The 17,381-nt window shown below is 32.3% G+C and overlaps 1 protein-coding gene across 1 annotated transcript; it reads left to right on the forward strand.

Annotated features, from left to right (window-relative positions):
• The first annotated feature begins 6,780 nt into the window (after positions 1-6,780).
• On the forward strand, positions 6,781-11,781 carry ATBET12 (Target SNARE coiled-coil domain protein). Its single transcript, XM_020352358.3, has 6 exons — positions 6,781-6,937; positions 9,626-9,782; positions 10,462-10,518; positions 10,598-10,657; positions 10,752-10,837; positions 11,438-11,781. Exons 1-6 carry the CDS (start codon positions 6,924-6,926, stop codon positions 11,463-11,465), a joined length of 402 nt encoding a protein of 133 aa, XP_020207947.1. The 5' UTR covers positions 6,781-6,923; the 3' UTR covers positions 11,466-11,781.
• Positions 11,782-17,381: the final 5,600 nt, after the last annotated feature.

The following is a 17,381-nucleotide window of genomic DNA, read 5'->3' on the forward strand; positions in this document are numbered from 1 at the left end:
ATTTCACTCGGATTTGGTGATAACCTGATCTCAAATCTATCTTACTAAACACACAAGCCCCAACTAGCTGGTCCATAAGGTCATCTATTCTAGGCAATGGATACTTATTCTTAATGGTTACCTTATTCAATTGTCTATAATCTATGCACAATCTCATGCTCCCATCTTTCTTCTTGACCAATAGAACAGGCGCTCCCCAAGGTGAAACACTAGGCCTAATGAATTGTTTCTCTTGTAGTTCCTCTATCTGTTTCTTAAGCTCAACTAACTCTTTAGGAGACATCCTATATGGTGCTATAGATATGGGTGCGGTACCTGGCACTAAGTCTATACTGAACTCAATCTCTCTCTCAGGTGGTAAACTAGACACATCCTTAGGAAATACTTCTGGAAATTCTCTCACTAAGGGAATCTCATCTAGCTTACTCTCAGTCTCAACTGTTAATGAAGATAAGATCATGTATACCCTTTCATTTTCCTTTAAACAAGTTTTAATGTTAGAAGCACTAAGAAATTCCGTACTCTTACATTCACCAAATAAAATGGATTTATCAAAGCAATTTAAAAGAACATGGTGAGAAGATAGCCAATCCATACCAAGGATTACATCTAATTGACTAAGAGGCAGACAGATTAAGTCAACTAGAAACTGTTTATCAGAAATTGTCAAAGGGCATTTTAAACACACTAGGGATGTAGTTACTGAACCATTAGTAGGGGTTTCAACAACTAAATCAAAATTTAACAAAGACACAGGCAATTTCAGTTTTTGGACACAAGAGATGGAAATAAAGGAATGAGTTGCACCAGAATCAAATAGTACAACAAAAGGAGTCTCAACTATGAAACAAGTACCTTGTATCAAATTTTCTGACTGAGCAGCTTCAACACCACTAAGAGCAAATACTCTTCCTACAGTCTTTGGTCGTTCGGTTTGCGATCCTGATCCAACGACACGTGTTCTTGGTGGTTCAGGACATTGAGTGCTAATATGTCCTTTACCACTACAGTTGAAACAGGTAATCTCCTTGTCACGACATTCTGACTTGTTATGACCAACACGTCCACACTTCCCACACCTCCCTGAAAAAGTAGATCCTCCAACACTTCCAATAGTATTCACAGTGGGTTCTTTAGTAAAGGGTTTACTTCTATTAGTAGTAGACATACTCCCTTGAAATCTTGTAGAAGTGGAATAAGGCTTACTCCTACCAGAAGTACTAGGATTCACTGTACGAGTAGGACCTCCAGCTCCTTTATAGAAAGCAGCACGAGCACGGTTGTCACGATCATAAATGCTGCACTTATTGACCAGAATGGGAAAATGATATATCTCCTGATAGTTAATTGCTGTTTTCACTTCAGGACGCAGACCATTTACAAACTTTATGCATTTGGCCCTTTCACCATTCTCACCATGGTAGTGTGTACAGTAGCGGACCAAAGCATCAAATTTGGCAGCATAAGCTTCCACAGTATCATTTCCTTGTTTGAGTTCAAGGAATTCCATTTCCTTCCTACTTCTCACATCATCGGGAAAATATTTCTCAAGAAATACTCTTTTAAAGTTCTCCCAATTCAAGTGCACGCCTCCATCAATTATCCTCCGAAGTGCTCCTTCCCACCAAAAGTAAGCATCAGCTGTCAGCATGAAGGTGGCTAGCTTCACTCTCTCTGTAAGGGGACAATCCATAACATTAAAGATTTTCTCGATCTCTGATAACCAATTCATGGCGGCATCTGGGTCATAACCTCCTTTGAAAGTGGGTGGATTATTCCTCTGAAATTGCTCCAACCAGTTAGGAGCAACTCCATTCATATTATTGTTGTTCATAGCTTGGGCTAATGCTTGGAGAGCATCAGCAATCGCACGATCATTTCTACTAGCCATATTCTAAAGAAATAATACAATTAATAGACATAGGCAAGCATCATACCAACATAATAGATCTCACAATCAATTCATTTATCAAATAAACATGTTAAAAACATAACTCACGGCCGATAGAATCGACCTGCTCTGATACCACTAAATGTGACACCCTCTACCCCGCATATCATAAATCAATAAATTTAAATAATATAACTTTAATAATCAAACATGTTTACAGAGTATCACATTTGTAACAAACATAATCAGCAGAAATTACAAAGAAATAAATCTCAAAGTTTTCAAAGTAATTTAAAATAACATTAACAACCTAATCTAATCTTATCTATACCCCGATGTCACATGTCCTATCAGAGCATAGCCCATAAAGAAGCCTAAGCTTCACCACCAACATCCTCAGCCTCATGCTGATAATCACCTGTATAACGGTTAAAGAAAAAAAACAACACAAGAAAAAGGGAGTGAGAAAACATCTCACTCGGCTCACAGTGTAGGAATATATACTAGATAGCCAAACACAAACAATACATACGTAAAATAACAATATCTCATATTTGCACATATATCATGCATTGGTTTTCTTAACTAGACTCACAAATGTATGCATGTATACGGAAGATTCTCATATCATCGTGGGTGACCCTAAGGTACACCTGGTTATCATATCGTGGGTGACCCAAAGGTACACCTGGTTATCATATCGTGGGTGACCCAAAGGTACACCTAGTTAGTCGTGGGTATGCGGCCTCAGCGGCACACCTGGAGTATTGTATGCATATGATGCATGTCAAACAAGACTCTATGCATTCTCATATTACTCTATCACTTTCCATGGTCATTTCATATCTCATTAACATATTATCACATTTCATATCTCATGTCTCAACCATAGTTCATATTATCTCCTGGTCATTTCACATCATCATATTTCATCATCACATCATATCATATTATCATCATATCATATCATCACATTCACATTATCACATCATATTCACAACTTAACAATCATAGTCTCAACATAGTTTCTATTCATACACGTATATTAACCAAGCAATTAGAACATACAAACAATATGACATATAACAAACACAGGATTGGGGGCCAATCCCACTACCCAGCATACAATCCCACACCCAGAGCGAGGTTTCTCACTCCCCCCCTTACCTGGATGACAAGCGCTGAAACTAAAGAAGAGCTTCCTCCTCTAGGCTCCTTCTACTAGGATAGAACCACCTCCTATGGATTCCTCTAGGTCTTCAAAGAGAAGAAGAGGAGAAGAAGAGAGTATAAGAGAAGAGAGAATGAGAATTGAGGGATGGTTTGCAATGGAGAAGTGAAGGGCTATTTATAGCCTTCAAGACACATTAAAAAAATGGAAAATAATGAAAAAATCTTAGACAAAACTAAGTGGAATGAATTAGTGAGATGAATTATTAAAGTTGGTGGGATGAATTAATGGAGTTGGTGCCATGTTCTTTTCCTCACCGACTTTAGCTACTGATTTGGACCTTATAGACAGCCGAATCTGAAAATATTTCCTTCATGAAAGTTGTAGGATTTTCTCTTATCTTTCCATAGCCACCAAGTTTGTATCATTTGAACAACCACCGACCAAGTTATACCCCACAAACCGAGGCTTGCCAATCAGTCCAGCGAGAAACAATTGTATCAATCAAATTCCAATTTTGACCTCCTAAACGACCGATTTTGCAAATGGCTATTTCTGTAAAAGTTGTGCGTTTTTCTCTTAGATTTCCATTGACACCAATTTTGCATCATTTGGACCATCACAGCCCAAGTTATGCCCTAAACACCGAGGTTTGCCAGTCAGCCCAGCGAAAACGATTTTATTGAAAAGAAAGTTTACAACCAACAATATACATATATTTCTAAAGCCTATAATTAAGCATAAATGGAGTAGGAATTAGCTACATTTGGAATAAAAGATAACTACCAAATATCATAATAATAATAGTAACCATTTTGGAAAACTGGGGTGTTACAAAGTCACCTCTTAAGAAAGCAGTTTTTATATCTATCTAATGAATTTCCAAATTAAAAACATAAGTAAGAGCAATTAAAACTCTAATAGTAGTAACTTAAGAAATAGGAGAACATGTATCAAAGAAATATACACCTTCTACTTGTTTATAACCAATAACAACAAGTCTTACCTTAAACTTATCTATAGACCCATTCATTCTTAATTTTTTTCCCAAAAAACCATTTATATAACCTATACTTTTGCAACCAAAAGGAAGATCAATCAAAAACCAAGTTTTATTGACTTTAAGAAAATTCAATTCATCATTAATGATTTCTTTCCAAAAAGGTGCATTAAAATGATCATTGGGGTCTTCCGATGGGAATCCACCAAAGGTGTTTTGCTTTAGCATGTTTATCATAGTTGCAAGAACGATTACTCCAGGTGTTGTTGTACCTCCAGGAAGCCTACAAGCTACCAATGTAGAATAGTCCCTCAAAGACTTATTCTCCTAATTTGTAGCCATAATTTCAGTTTTCTCGGACGTTTTGAATAGTGATTTACTTCTTCTATGAAAAGTTCTCTCAATCTCAAGATTACTTTCGAGTGATTTCCTTAGGCAGAGAGATTTTTGCATAAGCAAAACAAGTTTTCTGTAGAAAAAGAAAACCTTTTGAAATTGAACTCAAGATCAAAACAAAAAATAAATAAATAAAATATAATAAAGAAATAATAAAAATTTAATCTAAATATTTAATAATTGCAAAGTCAAGAGATGTAGTCTCCGGCAACGGTGCCAAAAACTTAATGTGAGAAAATTGCAAGTGCACGATTGTTGTTAAGTAATAAATTATTGTACCCATAGGGACAATGTGTTTGACCTAATAATTATTAATATTTAGCCAAAATTAAATGAATAGATACGAATATTTAAAAATCAAGTAGAGAATGATTTAGATTGATTGTAACAAAAGTTTTAATTGATAAAGAAGTTTCTAGGAATTAAGGTTTGCTTAATGGGTTCCTTTATGTTCATATGCTTTTACCTAGAGATTTAATTGTTCCTAATGAAGGTAAATTAACCTAGAGTATCCTTTGCAGTTTCTCAAGATACAAAGGTGTGTTTAATAGAATTAACTCTTACTCTCATTATAGCTACGATTTGATTAAAGCCATTATGTCATGGGTTAATTTAGTTGATGCTCGAAGAATTAAACTTACTCTCGTGGTTTAAAGCCTAAGTCTATTTCTTTAGGTTCTCTTTTTAGTGTACTTCCCTAAACATTTAAAATTATGAAAAGCGATGAGTAATCGATTATCACATATAAATTGTGAAGAAATAAGATCAATGACGAAACAAGAATTAAATAACAGAATAATTCATATTAGAATCAAGGTTCTCAAAGGGCCAAGTCTTGATCCCAAAAAGAAACTATTCATATATATTCATAGTATTTCTCTCAAAAGAAAATAAAATTGACATAAAAAGAAACAAGCCTAAGAATCGCAAGAATACCAACACAAATTACTCCTCATTAATTTATCTATCAAGCATGAAATCCCAAAAAGTCTCATTTCCTAGCCCTAATAATCTAATTTATAACCTAGACAACCTTAAAAGATAAGTCAAAAACAAATTCTTAATAATAAAATAAAACAAAAATCCTAAAAGATAATTTATAACAACTGGAATGTGTCACAGACGAGATTGGTGAGTCATGACCATAACATGTTCTATTTGTCTCTTTTCTCTTTCCATCTTTCTCTTTTCATCTTTATCTCCTTCTTTCTTATCCTTTTTTATTGGTTTTTCTAAGAGATCATATCTTTATCTAAAATGTATGCAAATTAGACAACAAAAGAGAAATGTAACATGCTTAAAGAGAAAAACTAAATTTAAAGTAATTCCTATGGTAGACTATTTATATATGATGCATGAAAATACTTCTAATTGGTTAAATACTTAAGACAAAAACATGATAAAAATGTAAAACATCAATGATGGTGGTCAAAAACTGTGGTGATAAGCAACAAAGATAATGGTAAAGGGTAGTAATGTAACGACAGTGGTGAAATGGTGAAAATTGTTTTTATCTTTTGATGAGTATTTTGTACCCGATAAAAACTTGTTTAAGAACTTATATTAAGTAACACAAAATAGAGGTTTGTCTTCTCCATCTCAATTGTTTTGTTCCACAATCTTATTGTGAATCAAATGTATATTGAGTAACACAAAAGAAAGTCGTTATTTTCTTCATTTGAATTGTCTTGTTTCACTATCTTATTCTAAATTAAATATAAAATAATTATATTTGTCTTTTTTTTTAATTTTTTTTTTAAAGTTTGATAAGGAGATATTACTCCTTTCGGTTGAGTGATTTCTATAAAGATAAAACGATATTTCTAGTCGCAACTCTATATCTAAGGTGAATATCATTCTTTAATTAAAATATACAAGTATGAAAGAAGTTCAACTCCTTTTAGTAAATAATTATATTTATCTTTTATAATATTATAATTTTTTAGCTAATCAAATTGATCTTATCATTTGATATTTTATTTATTTGATTTCTATAAAATTATTTTAGCCATACTAATATTTTATATTTTTTAATCCTCATAAAATTATTTTAGTTCTTAAAACATATTAATATGTAGATAACACATGATACTTCGTATTTCATGTCATCATTTAAAGGAACTTCTTCAACAACATAAACTATAAAAACAAAATATTTCAGACACAAAATGACTAGAATAATTTTATAAAAATTAAAAAATAAATATCAAAATTATAGAGAAAAAAATTAAGTCAAATAAAATAAAAATTGGGAAATGTAAAGAATAGCATAAAGATACGACACCGTATGGACGTGTTCTTATTAGTTATGAACCCGATCCAGTTATGACTTACACTTTACGTATCATTTTCTTTCTCGGATCTTGAACAAAAAAACTTACGTTTTCTCACCATTTCTCATTATCCAAACAGGATCTTGCGCATAGTCACCAAATTCTCGTGAGTCCAGAAACCTTTTGCTAGCTATGAGTTACAGAAGGTTCGTTTTCTGAACGACACCTTTTGTTCTTTGATCTCTTCTTTCTCTCGATTGTAATTTTTTTTTTAATTTTTAAATTGCAATGTAATTCGCGGCCTTGGAGATCTTGCATTCATTTCATGTGTTAGTTCTTCGTGCATTCGTTGATTGAAATCTTTTGGTTTGAATGAGGTGGGGGTAGTTCTTAGGTTTGTAGGGTGGTTTCACTGGTTTGGATTTTGGGGGTAATGCTGAATCTGGATGTTGGAATAACTATTGCTGTGAAATGCATTTGCGTTTTTCATTAGCTTTTCAGTGAAAAGGTGCATGTTAGAGTGTTTACGTTAAGCTTATTTTGTATTCAAAACAAGTTATAATCAAAATTTCAGTGAGAGTGCGTGTCTGGTTTGGATTGGTTTTTAGGGAAAAAATTGTTTTTTTTTTTTTTTTTAATGTTTTTCTTTATAATTTCTCGGTTAGGATTTTGATCATAGGCTGTTTTGAAGGCAAAATAAAGTAGTTCAATTCTAGACACGAGTGGAACTTTTGAAATGAATTTTTTTTTAAAAATTAATACAAACTAAGCGTGCTCTTAGAGATTTAATACTATCCTAAAGTTTTTGACAACAAAGAGGTAGAAAGAATCTTGTCCGTGGGGAAGATGTGAAACACTTGCTTACTGGTTAGTGCTTCTTTTACTGGTTCTGAAAAATAGAAGAGTGAAGATTTTAATAGGGTGACAGGTTTTGGAAAATTGGAGGTTTTTGTGTCCAACCAATAGGGTGAGCCTTGGTGCAAAAGCAAGGTTACTTCTTCTTTCCATGGGTTCAAATACTGGTAAGTAACAACCTGTGGAGGTAAGACTGTGTACACATGACAGTGCATCTACCCCTATGAAGCACCAACACATTTGCAGAACACCGTGTTAGTGTGTCTGATAGGTTTTGGACATGATACTAGCAAGGCACGTCTTTGACAAGCGTTGATACCTCTATTGTTTAACAATTAATTTAATTTTTTTTTTGGCTCAGAAATCTCTCTAATACAGTTTGAACACGTCTTTGACACAACTTGGACACGACCAAGTAGAGTGACCTGATACTTGCTTTTAGTTAAACACTTATCTATTACTTTTATTATAAAAACAAAATGTAAAAAGTCACCTTGTTTTATATATGTTGCAAGACTCATGACATTTTTTTTGAGACTCATTTTCATAGGAATTATTAGTTGTTTTAACTTTTAAGAGATATATTCATCTTATCTTGACTTTTTTTTTTTCATAAAAATTGCTCTGTGAAATGATCAATCTTAGTATTCTATTTATAAGGGTCATTATCATATTAAAATCATAAAGTTTAACAACTTTGTTTCTTGAAGGTGAATATATATAACTCTTAATTCTCAAAAATACACACACTCATGCCATGTTCCGATGTCCTTGTTTGTGTCGGAGTTGGTGCTTCATAGATCTACCCTTCTCACATCCCACTTGGTGGAAGTCTCGTGCATTGAGCTCAATTGTTTGTTTGAGTTCAAACAAGGGAATTAGGAATGCTCTGGAAAGTGAAAACTACCTAATTTTATGTGTTTATGACTTGATGTTAGCTTAAAGCCTTAAACGGTGGTTTGTTGACTTGTTTATGAATGAGCTATGAACTTGAGATTATCTCTTTTACCACACCTCTTGAGCTGGTATGAACTCTAGATTTTCTGTAAATTATAAGTTTCTCAGAAAAAGCAGAGAGGTTGAAGCTGCAATGCAAATGCAATTTTCTTTTTATGTCTCATTCAGTTTACAAATTTTGCAAGATTTTGAACTTGCTGCTCTGTTTTCATCTCTTTTGAGCAGATGCCAAATTGAATTAGTTGATATTAAATATTTAAAGTTAAATAAAAAATATTTTATATTGAACATCAGGATAAACATTTCATGTCAAACTCCTTTCTAGATACTTTGCTATTCATTTTTTATGTCTTGGTCATATTAGAATTTTATGTCTGGGCCATTGTTCAAGAGTATACGAGAGTGAGTTGGTGTGTTTTAGCTAAAGTGGCTTGTATGCTCAAAAATACTTGTACTTTCATGGCCCTCTTATATAATCTTTAACTTGTTTCTAACCCACCAATCTTGGACAGTTTTACTTGTGCTTCAATTTTTGGCCTGGATTTGTACTTTAAGTTTGGGCCTCAAAGGCCACAATTTTTTCTTGATGTTTGGTTTTATTTTGCCTCTTTTTTTTTTTTTTTTTTTTTTTTTTGCCTAACCCTATATATACAAATTTTGGGCCTTTCAATTTTGTTTGAGACTTTCTGTTTTTGTGGCTTTCAAGTCTTCCCTTCAATATGAGCTCTGATACCATAATATCAGAGTATGGGGGAATTATTTCTTCTCTTTATTTATCCAAATGATTGAGTAGTACATATATAGGAAAAATAGAGAACCATAAAAGGAAAAAAGGCAATTTCTATAATAACTAGAAAGTAGGAATTAGATAATTCCACGTTTGGAGTTCAAACCATTGAGAACTAAACCAACTTTTCAGTTACTGTTAACCTGTAAAATCTGATGTGGGGTACCTGATGTTTATTTTCTTCCAGATGGCTTTGCTGTTTTTTTAGAAGATTTCATTTTGTTGTTCTAAACTTTTGGGAATAATGGTGTTCTCTTGTATATTAACTCTTATAACTGTTTAATTTTCAAAACAGAGATAATCGCTCCTCCAGATCATCACTTGTAGATGGTTTTGATAGTCTGGAGGAGGGTGGTCTAAAGGCTTCTTCTTCTTACTCGCGTGATATTAATGAGCATGATAATGATAAAGCCATAGAGAGTTTGCAGGACAGAGTCTCTTTTCTGAAACGAGTAAGTTTTTTCTATCTAAGTACTATTTCACTATTGAAGTATCAAACTATCAATGGAATTCTTGTCTAAACAACTGGCTCTATGAAATCTTAGTTCAAAGTTCTAACTAAAGCAAAGGTACATGGAAAAGTTCTATTAGTGTTGAAAGTACTACTTGCCATGGTTCTACTTTTGTTTAGTGTTGTTTATACTTTGTGCGTATATGTTTCTAATTTACCCAATTGCCAGTTTGGACCATTCACTGAAATATTGGTAAATGTTTCTCGTTTCTAATTTGCTGTGTCCGAAAAAGAACATGTTAGTATTTATTTTAACGGGCATCAGTTGATTTGTAAATTGGGGATCATTAAATGGGGTCCGGAGTTTATAATTACTGCAGGTCTGGAAATGCTTGTGATGTGTTCATGAAGATTATTTGTGTGCATGGTTGTTTTTTTCCTACTACCTCCACTCCTTTTTATGTGTCTTTTAAAGTTATTTCACAAGAATTAAGAAATAAAATTAATGTTCTCATTTTTTTAATTAAAATTATTATCTGATTTCCTATTATACATTTATACCCTTTATCTATCTTATTAATTATCTGTCTTTGTTTCAACCTTTCTCGGAGCAACCATTAAAATGAAATGATCTGTTGATTTATATTTTATTAGATTGTTGATATTTACTTGCTCAACAGTTAACAGGTGATATCCATGAGGAGGTTGAGAGTCATAACCAGTTACTTGATCGGGTGGTATGTATACAACACACTGATCGTGTTACCATTAGGAATTCTCTTCCCTTTTTTCTGATTGGATTCCATTGTAAATTAGGGTAACAAAATGGATGGATCAAGGGGTATGATGATGGGAACCATGGATCGATTTAAGAAGGTAACATTTTTCTGCATTAATGTGCCTCATTTTATCTTCTTTTATTTTCATATTGTTATAAAATGATTTACTGTGTAGAAACTGGATTTTATAGGTTTTTGAGAAGAAATCAGCGAGGAAAACGTGCTCACTTGTGGCTTATTTCACAGTTGCCTTCGTATTCCTATACTATCTTATTAGGTAAAATGATTTGATAATCCTTTCACTGTTTGCCTTGATATGAATGAAACGAGTATTTATGGAGAAAAATCTTAGCTCCTTTAAATCCTTGTTCCTGTTTCTATCAATTTTAGAAGATATTTATACTTTGGCTGGTTCAAAAACAAGTTAATCTTTAAGAGAAAAAAACTATCCAAGCCATTGTTTTCTTGTGCTTATCCTTAAGCACAAGTGCTGCCGAGTCACTAATACAGTTGTTGGCTCGTTGCTACAGACATTAATAAATTCATGAGAAATGAAAGCAATATACTCTCTTATACTCTTTTACTTTTTTGGATGTAATTTTTTGTTGGGTGAAATTCATGTGGGGCCCACTAAATACGTGGGTCTTATTCCCCATCTAGTGGGATTCATTTCTGAACTAGTAGGACCTACACGAATTTTAACTAACAAGGAAGAATGTCAAAAAGAGTGTTATAGGGTTTGTTACTCTCTATCATTGGATATTAAATGGACAGTATACGTGTTGGTTGGATCATGTTAACTGGCACACCTGTAATGAATAATAACACGGGAAAGATGCTTACAATTCACTGATGCAAACTGGTGTTTACTTCGCAGGATTCTTGGATATTTTACACTTGGGTAAAGCACGTGATGTTAAAAGGTCATACATTTAATTGCGTGATGAATGTTTGATGGAAGTAAAATCATGTGGTCCTGTGGTGTAAAGTGTTTGAACCATTCCATTCCATTTTGGCTGGGAGATGGATGGTTTGAGACTCACCTATGATCGCAAAATCTTACTGCATACATACGAAAGTCTATTGTATACTTCCTCTCTTGACCTGGTCCATGATCCATTTTTTTCATAGTTGACATTAGTCTCGAGTTCATATATTATGTAAATTCCTGTAATATGAAATGATTATATTCAATTGTAAGCACCGGTGTTCGTGATTGGATTAGATCGTTTGAGGGAAAAAAAATCCAATCTAATCACTTCAATTTTTTGTTTTTGTTTTTTGACAATCCAATTTATTTGATTTTAAAATCCAATCCAATTTAATTAGGTTTAGATTAGAATGGCTCAGTTTTCGAAAAGAAGGCGATAAGTATTAGAGTATGCGATTAAATACTCAAATTAATCTAACATCAAACATCATATATAACTTGAAACATTTTCTTTATTTGTTTGATCAACATAATTTAGGTATACACATACATTCGTGTTGTAAGTTAAATAGAATCTTATAATTTTTTTTAAAAGTAAATATACAATAGATTATAAGTATATAGTTTACACAATTTGAATATATAAGCATTTATTAAATGATTTTAAATATACAATAAAATTTGGTTTGATTTGAATCAATTTTTAATATAGAATTTGAAACTCGATTTGATTAAGTGGGTTTTGATACACATTTTCTCATTAATTTTATTTGTTTCTTTATATCATTCCAATATAACACCCCATCATCAGAAAGGTCCAGACAATTAGGGAAACCTAACCCAAATATCTAATCCAAACTTCAATGGAAAGCAGCCCCAAATCACCATGAAATATACCAAACACTTCGGTGAGCTATCTCACCAAACTAAGCCCTAAATTTGAGCGGGCCATCTTGGTCCAGCAGAACCTTAAGCTTTATGCCTAAATGCAATAGAACAACAACCTCAAATTATATGGCTAAAATGAAAAAAAAAATGTTAAATTACAGTTTTTGTCAATATATTATATTTAATTTACAATTTATGTTTCCTAATTCTTTAGTTCGCAATTTTAGTATCTTAATTATGTGAAATATGCAATTTTAGTTTAACTATTATCTATCCACGGTTAAAATTATAATATTAAACATGATTTGATATTAAATAAATAAATTACAATTAACATTTAATAAAATTTATTATTAAATAAATAATATGAAAATTAATATTTAATAATATTTATGTTAAATTGCACTTTAGAATTTCTATTTCTATCTTCATAAAAATACGAAGAATATTAAATAAGATTAAGATGATAAAAAGTATAATTTAACTTAAACATTATTAAATATTAATTATTATGTAATTTAATTAATGTAGGTTATAATCAATGTAACAATTTCAAGGTCAAATGAACATATAATTGTTGGGACAAAATTATGAATTTTACAAAATCAGGAGAATAAAATTGTAGAATTAAATATTAGAAATGTAATTATGATTATTTTAGTTTCAAGTTTGATTCTCGAGTATACAATTATGTTAAATTTAAATAAAATTAAAAGTATAATTTAACAAAATTTTTGAGATAGAATTATAAAATAAAGAGGGAAATTTTATTTATTTTTTATTAAGCACGGATAACATCACTTTTATAATACTCGAGAGTGGTTGCATGCAAGGAGGTATAGTAGTGGCTACGGATGGGCAAAGACCCATGACCTGAACCGAATCCGAGATACCAACAACATTTTTTTTTTCCGAGTGATTTCAGATGGATTTTCGGGTTTAATGGGTCAAATTTGGACTCGACGGGTTCGATTCCAAATTTATGAACCCAATAAAACTCGTACCCGCTCGGAGATGATAATAAATAATATTAAATTTAAATGATAAAAGACCTCCAATTCAATATTGTAACAAGCTTAGGAGTACTTTAAGGAGAAGACATATACCTTTATACTGTGGTAGGAAGTTAATGAACAAGTTTCAAAGATTCTAACAAATAAGTCTTAGTGTAGAAAAGTATAGACAAACCATTGAGCTTTATATAACGAGGGCGAGAATTAGGGAGGAAGATATAACCACCATTGCTTGGTTTTAAAGTGGACTTAATCTTGAGATTAAAGATAAGGTTAAACTTTTACCCTATAGAAATTTAAATGAACTAATCCAACTTTGCATCAGGGGAAAGCAACAAATCAAAAGAAAAACTTCTTGCAAGAAGGAATCCTCTAACTTTTTATACCCTAAAAACCTAAAGGAAGAGGAGTACTCATATAAGAGTTACTCCAAGAGTGAGCTACTTAAAGAAAGAGAGGACAAAGGAAAAATCTCTCTAAAGAAACAAACCCCTAACATAAATTATATAGAAAACTCATATAATCTAATTTTGTTTTGAAGGAAAATAGTCAAGTTAAGTTTAAATAAGTTTGAACTTCTCTTAAGATCAAAAATAGAATATAAGATATCATAAGATATATCCAACAAATAATATAAGCCAAAGTGGTTTATTATAATAACTAAAGTAGAAGGAGTTCTAAACAGACAATGGTTGTCTACCTTGGGCACCACAAAAATAGTAGCATAAGAAGTAGAACTAGGTGAAATCCACCTCTTCTTCACTAGACTAAGAACTTGAGATCCTTTCTTTTCAAAAATATGTTGTTTTTTGATCTTAAGCTCTAAGTCCATGAAAATAATAGAAGAAGAGCTAAAATATTTGTAAAGAATATATATTTTTTTTATTTTGTAATCATCGTTAATAAAAAAATAACTTTCCCTTATCTTAAGATTTTTGATGAAGACACTATCCTCCTTGCTCTTCTCTAAGAGTAATGTCTTTTTTTCTTTTTCTTTTTTTCTTTTTCATTTGGTTTTGGTCCTCAAACACTTGTGAAGGTGTTAGAAAATGGAAAGCAAATTCCTTTTTTTTTTTTTTTTTTTTTATAAGTGAAGGTTATTTTGTTGGTATGACCATAATATATAGTACACTTTTCAAATTGTCATGGCCTACCAAGCAAAATATGACAAGATTTCATAGGGATTACATCATATAAAACTTTATCTTTATAATTCCCAATGAATAAATTTACCTCCACTTGTTGGTTCATTTCCAATTCATCTCCTTCATTAAGCCAATGAAGTTTATAAGGATAAGGATGAGGAATGGTAGTGAGGGCTACCTAGTTAACCAATCTTGTGCTACAACAATTAGAGCACGATCCACTATCAACAATGAAAGAACAAAGTTTTTTTGAAACCAAACATCTTGTGTGAAATATGTTCTCTTTTTGTGATAGGCTAGTAGGGCAAGGTTGGCTCCCAAGAAGCTTTTTATCCATTAAAAAATCACCATTGTTAGGATAAACTTGTTCAACACTAGCATCTACCCTTTCTTTTTCTTGATTACTACTAGAGAAAGTAAACTCCTATTGGCTACTATAAGTGTCTATGACCCTTATGATCATGGTCTTCTTAGTGGGACATTGAGAAACAATGTGGCCTCCCCTAAGACACTTAAAGCACTTTATATTGCTAGTCTCAGAATTTGTTAGGGGTTTCTTTCTTTAGAGAGATTTTTCTTTTGTCCTCTCTTTCTTTAAGTGGCTCACTCTTGGAGTGACTCTTATATGAGTACTTCTCTTCCTTTAGGTTTTTAGGGTGTAAAAATTTAGAGTATTCCTTCTTGCAAGAAGTTTTTCTCTTGATTTGTTGCTTTACCCTAATGCAAAGTTGGATTAATTCATTTAAATTTCTATAGGTTAAAAGCTTAACCCTATCTTTAATCTCAAGATTAAGTCCACTTTGGAACCAAACAATGGTGATTATTTCTTCCTCTCTAATTCCCGCCCTCATTATATAAAGCTCCATGATTTTTCTATACTTTTCTACACTAAGACTTCTTTGTTGGAGTCTTTGGAGCTTGTCCATTAACTTCCTACCATAGTATAAAGGTATATGCCTTCTCCTTAAGGCACTCCTAAGCTTGTCCCCTTCTAAGGAGGTCCACCAATACATGGATTTCCCTTGAAAGCCCAAGGTAGCCATGGGAACCTTTTTCTCTTCACTTACTCTGTTGCAAGTGAATAGTTGTTACTCCTTCATCTCACAATCTAGATATTCTTCTACATTGTCTCTATCGTAGAAGTAGGGAAGGTCAACTTTAGGTTCTCAATGTTCATGCCTAGGCCTTTGTTGCCTAGGGTGTCTTTGATAATAATCATCATTATGATGACTATCATAGGACCCTTCACTTTGAGTGACGTGAGTTAAAATAGGTGGGCTATTGGGTTTTTCTTCCTTAGATTTACTCTTAGGTTTTTCAATCCCTTGCCTTTAGTTAACCTAGAAGGCCCCTCACCACTTTTAACTTTAGGTTTGCTAATGTCACCTTTCACCATAAATTTAGCCAATAACTCTATTATGACTATTATTTTTTTCCCCTCATTTTTTCTCTTAATATACTCTTTTAACTCCCTAAGTTCTTCCTTAATACTTTTCCTACTACTATGAAAATTTTGACCATGGACACCACTAAAATGATAATAATGATCACTTATTTTTGTTTAAGAAATTTTTTCATAAAGATTTGAAAGTAATTCACAAAAATTGAGCGATAAAAGATTTTCACAAAGGAAAATTCAAGTGTATGTATGCACAAAACCTGTAGTAGGTAAGAATATAGCCTTCTAAATGAATTGGATAAGGAAGAAACACCCCTAAACAAGTATACATAATGAGAAAGCAAGTAAAAGGAATCAATTAAAACATATATTAGTCATTTTTCCTTAGGGTGAAAGTCTAAGTGACACTTAGAGCTCCTTAGAACACTTTCACAAGTACTAAACAAACGATGAAAGCAAGTAAGCTAGACGTATCCCTAGTGGAAGCCTTAGTGACACTTTGAGCCCCTTAGGACACTTCCACAAGCATTAACGTTGAAGTTATTTCACTAAGAAACCAATGAGAGGTGAGAGAACTCTACAGGTTTCCCAAGTCCCTCTTAAAGGTCAAATACAAGTTTAGTAAAACAAAGAAATGGAAAAAAGATTAATAAAAAATGACATCAAATGAAACACAAATGAAGTACAAATCAAGTAATTTGAAACAAATTTAGAGATAGATTTGGTGACGGATTTTCTTCCAATGAAATCTTTTTGTCTCTAATTTTGTCGTTAGTCTCCTTCCTTCAACTTGTTCCTACAAAATGAACACACAAGTTAATCTCACAAAAGTTTTTATCTCATGTTTGGAGGTGTCTCAATCTCTCCAAGTTGCTACCCCCTTTGAAGTTATTCCAATATGCCTCAAATTATCCAAGTCTTTAAAGTGGTGAGTCCTTGAAAGTACACCTACACCACAAGAATGGACAAAACACCAAGAGAGATAAGAAGCCAACAACCAAAACTGAAAATACACAACTAATAAAGGATAAACTTAAGAGGAAAGAGATGTGACAAAATCAAAGAATATTAAAAGACACAAAGTAAAAAAATAAAGGATAGTTTCAACACTAGCTTTTAAAGGAAAAGTTCTAGAAATGATTATAAAATGAAACAAAAAGATTGTGCAATTAATTTGAACACGTATAATGTATTTCCAGCCACTAAAAATAGAGGTTAAAGTCAAGAAATAAATTTCAAAAATACAAGGCCAAATGCTCTAAAAATTACTTTGTTTTTCTTTTCACTTTTTCACTAACTTTTGTATACTTTTGTTCTTTTTCTTTGGTTTCCTTCTTGGATTTTTTTTAATAAACGTAAGCATGAAAAATAAAGGCCAAAAACAGGAACAAATGGCCCAGTAGTGGTGGAGAAAAAGCTATAGAAAGTGTGAGTGTACAAGAAAA

This window comes from Cajanus cajan, chromosome 7, assembly GCF_000230855.2.
Source record: "Cajanus cajan strain Asha chromosome 7, NIPB_CcT2T_4, whole genome shotgun sequence".
In the NCBI taxonomy this organism is placed as follows: Eukaryota; Viridiplantae; Streptophyta; class Magnoliopsida; order Fabales; family Fabaceae; genus Cajanus; species Cajanus cajan.

Excerpts from the sequence above, each read along its gene's own strand:
- ATBET12 (XM_020352358.3), top strand. Across the intron at positions 9,783-10,461 it reads GAGTCTCTTTTCTGAAACGA|TTAACAGGTGATATCCATGA; the intron begins GTAAGTTTTTTC and ends CTTGCTCAACAG. Across the intron at positions 10,519-10,597 it reads ACCAGTTACTTGATCGGGTG|GGTAACAAAATGGATGGATC; the intron begins GTATGTATACAA and ends ATTGTAAATTAG.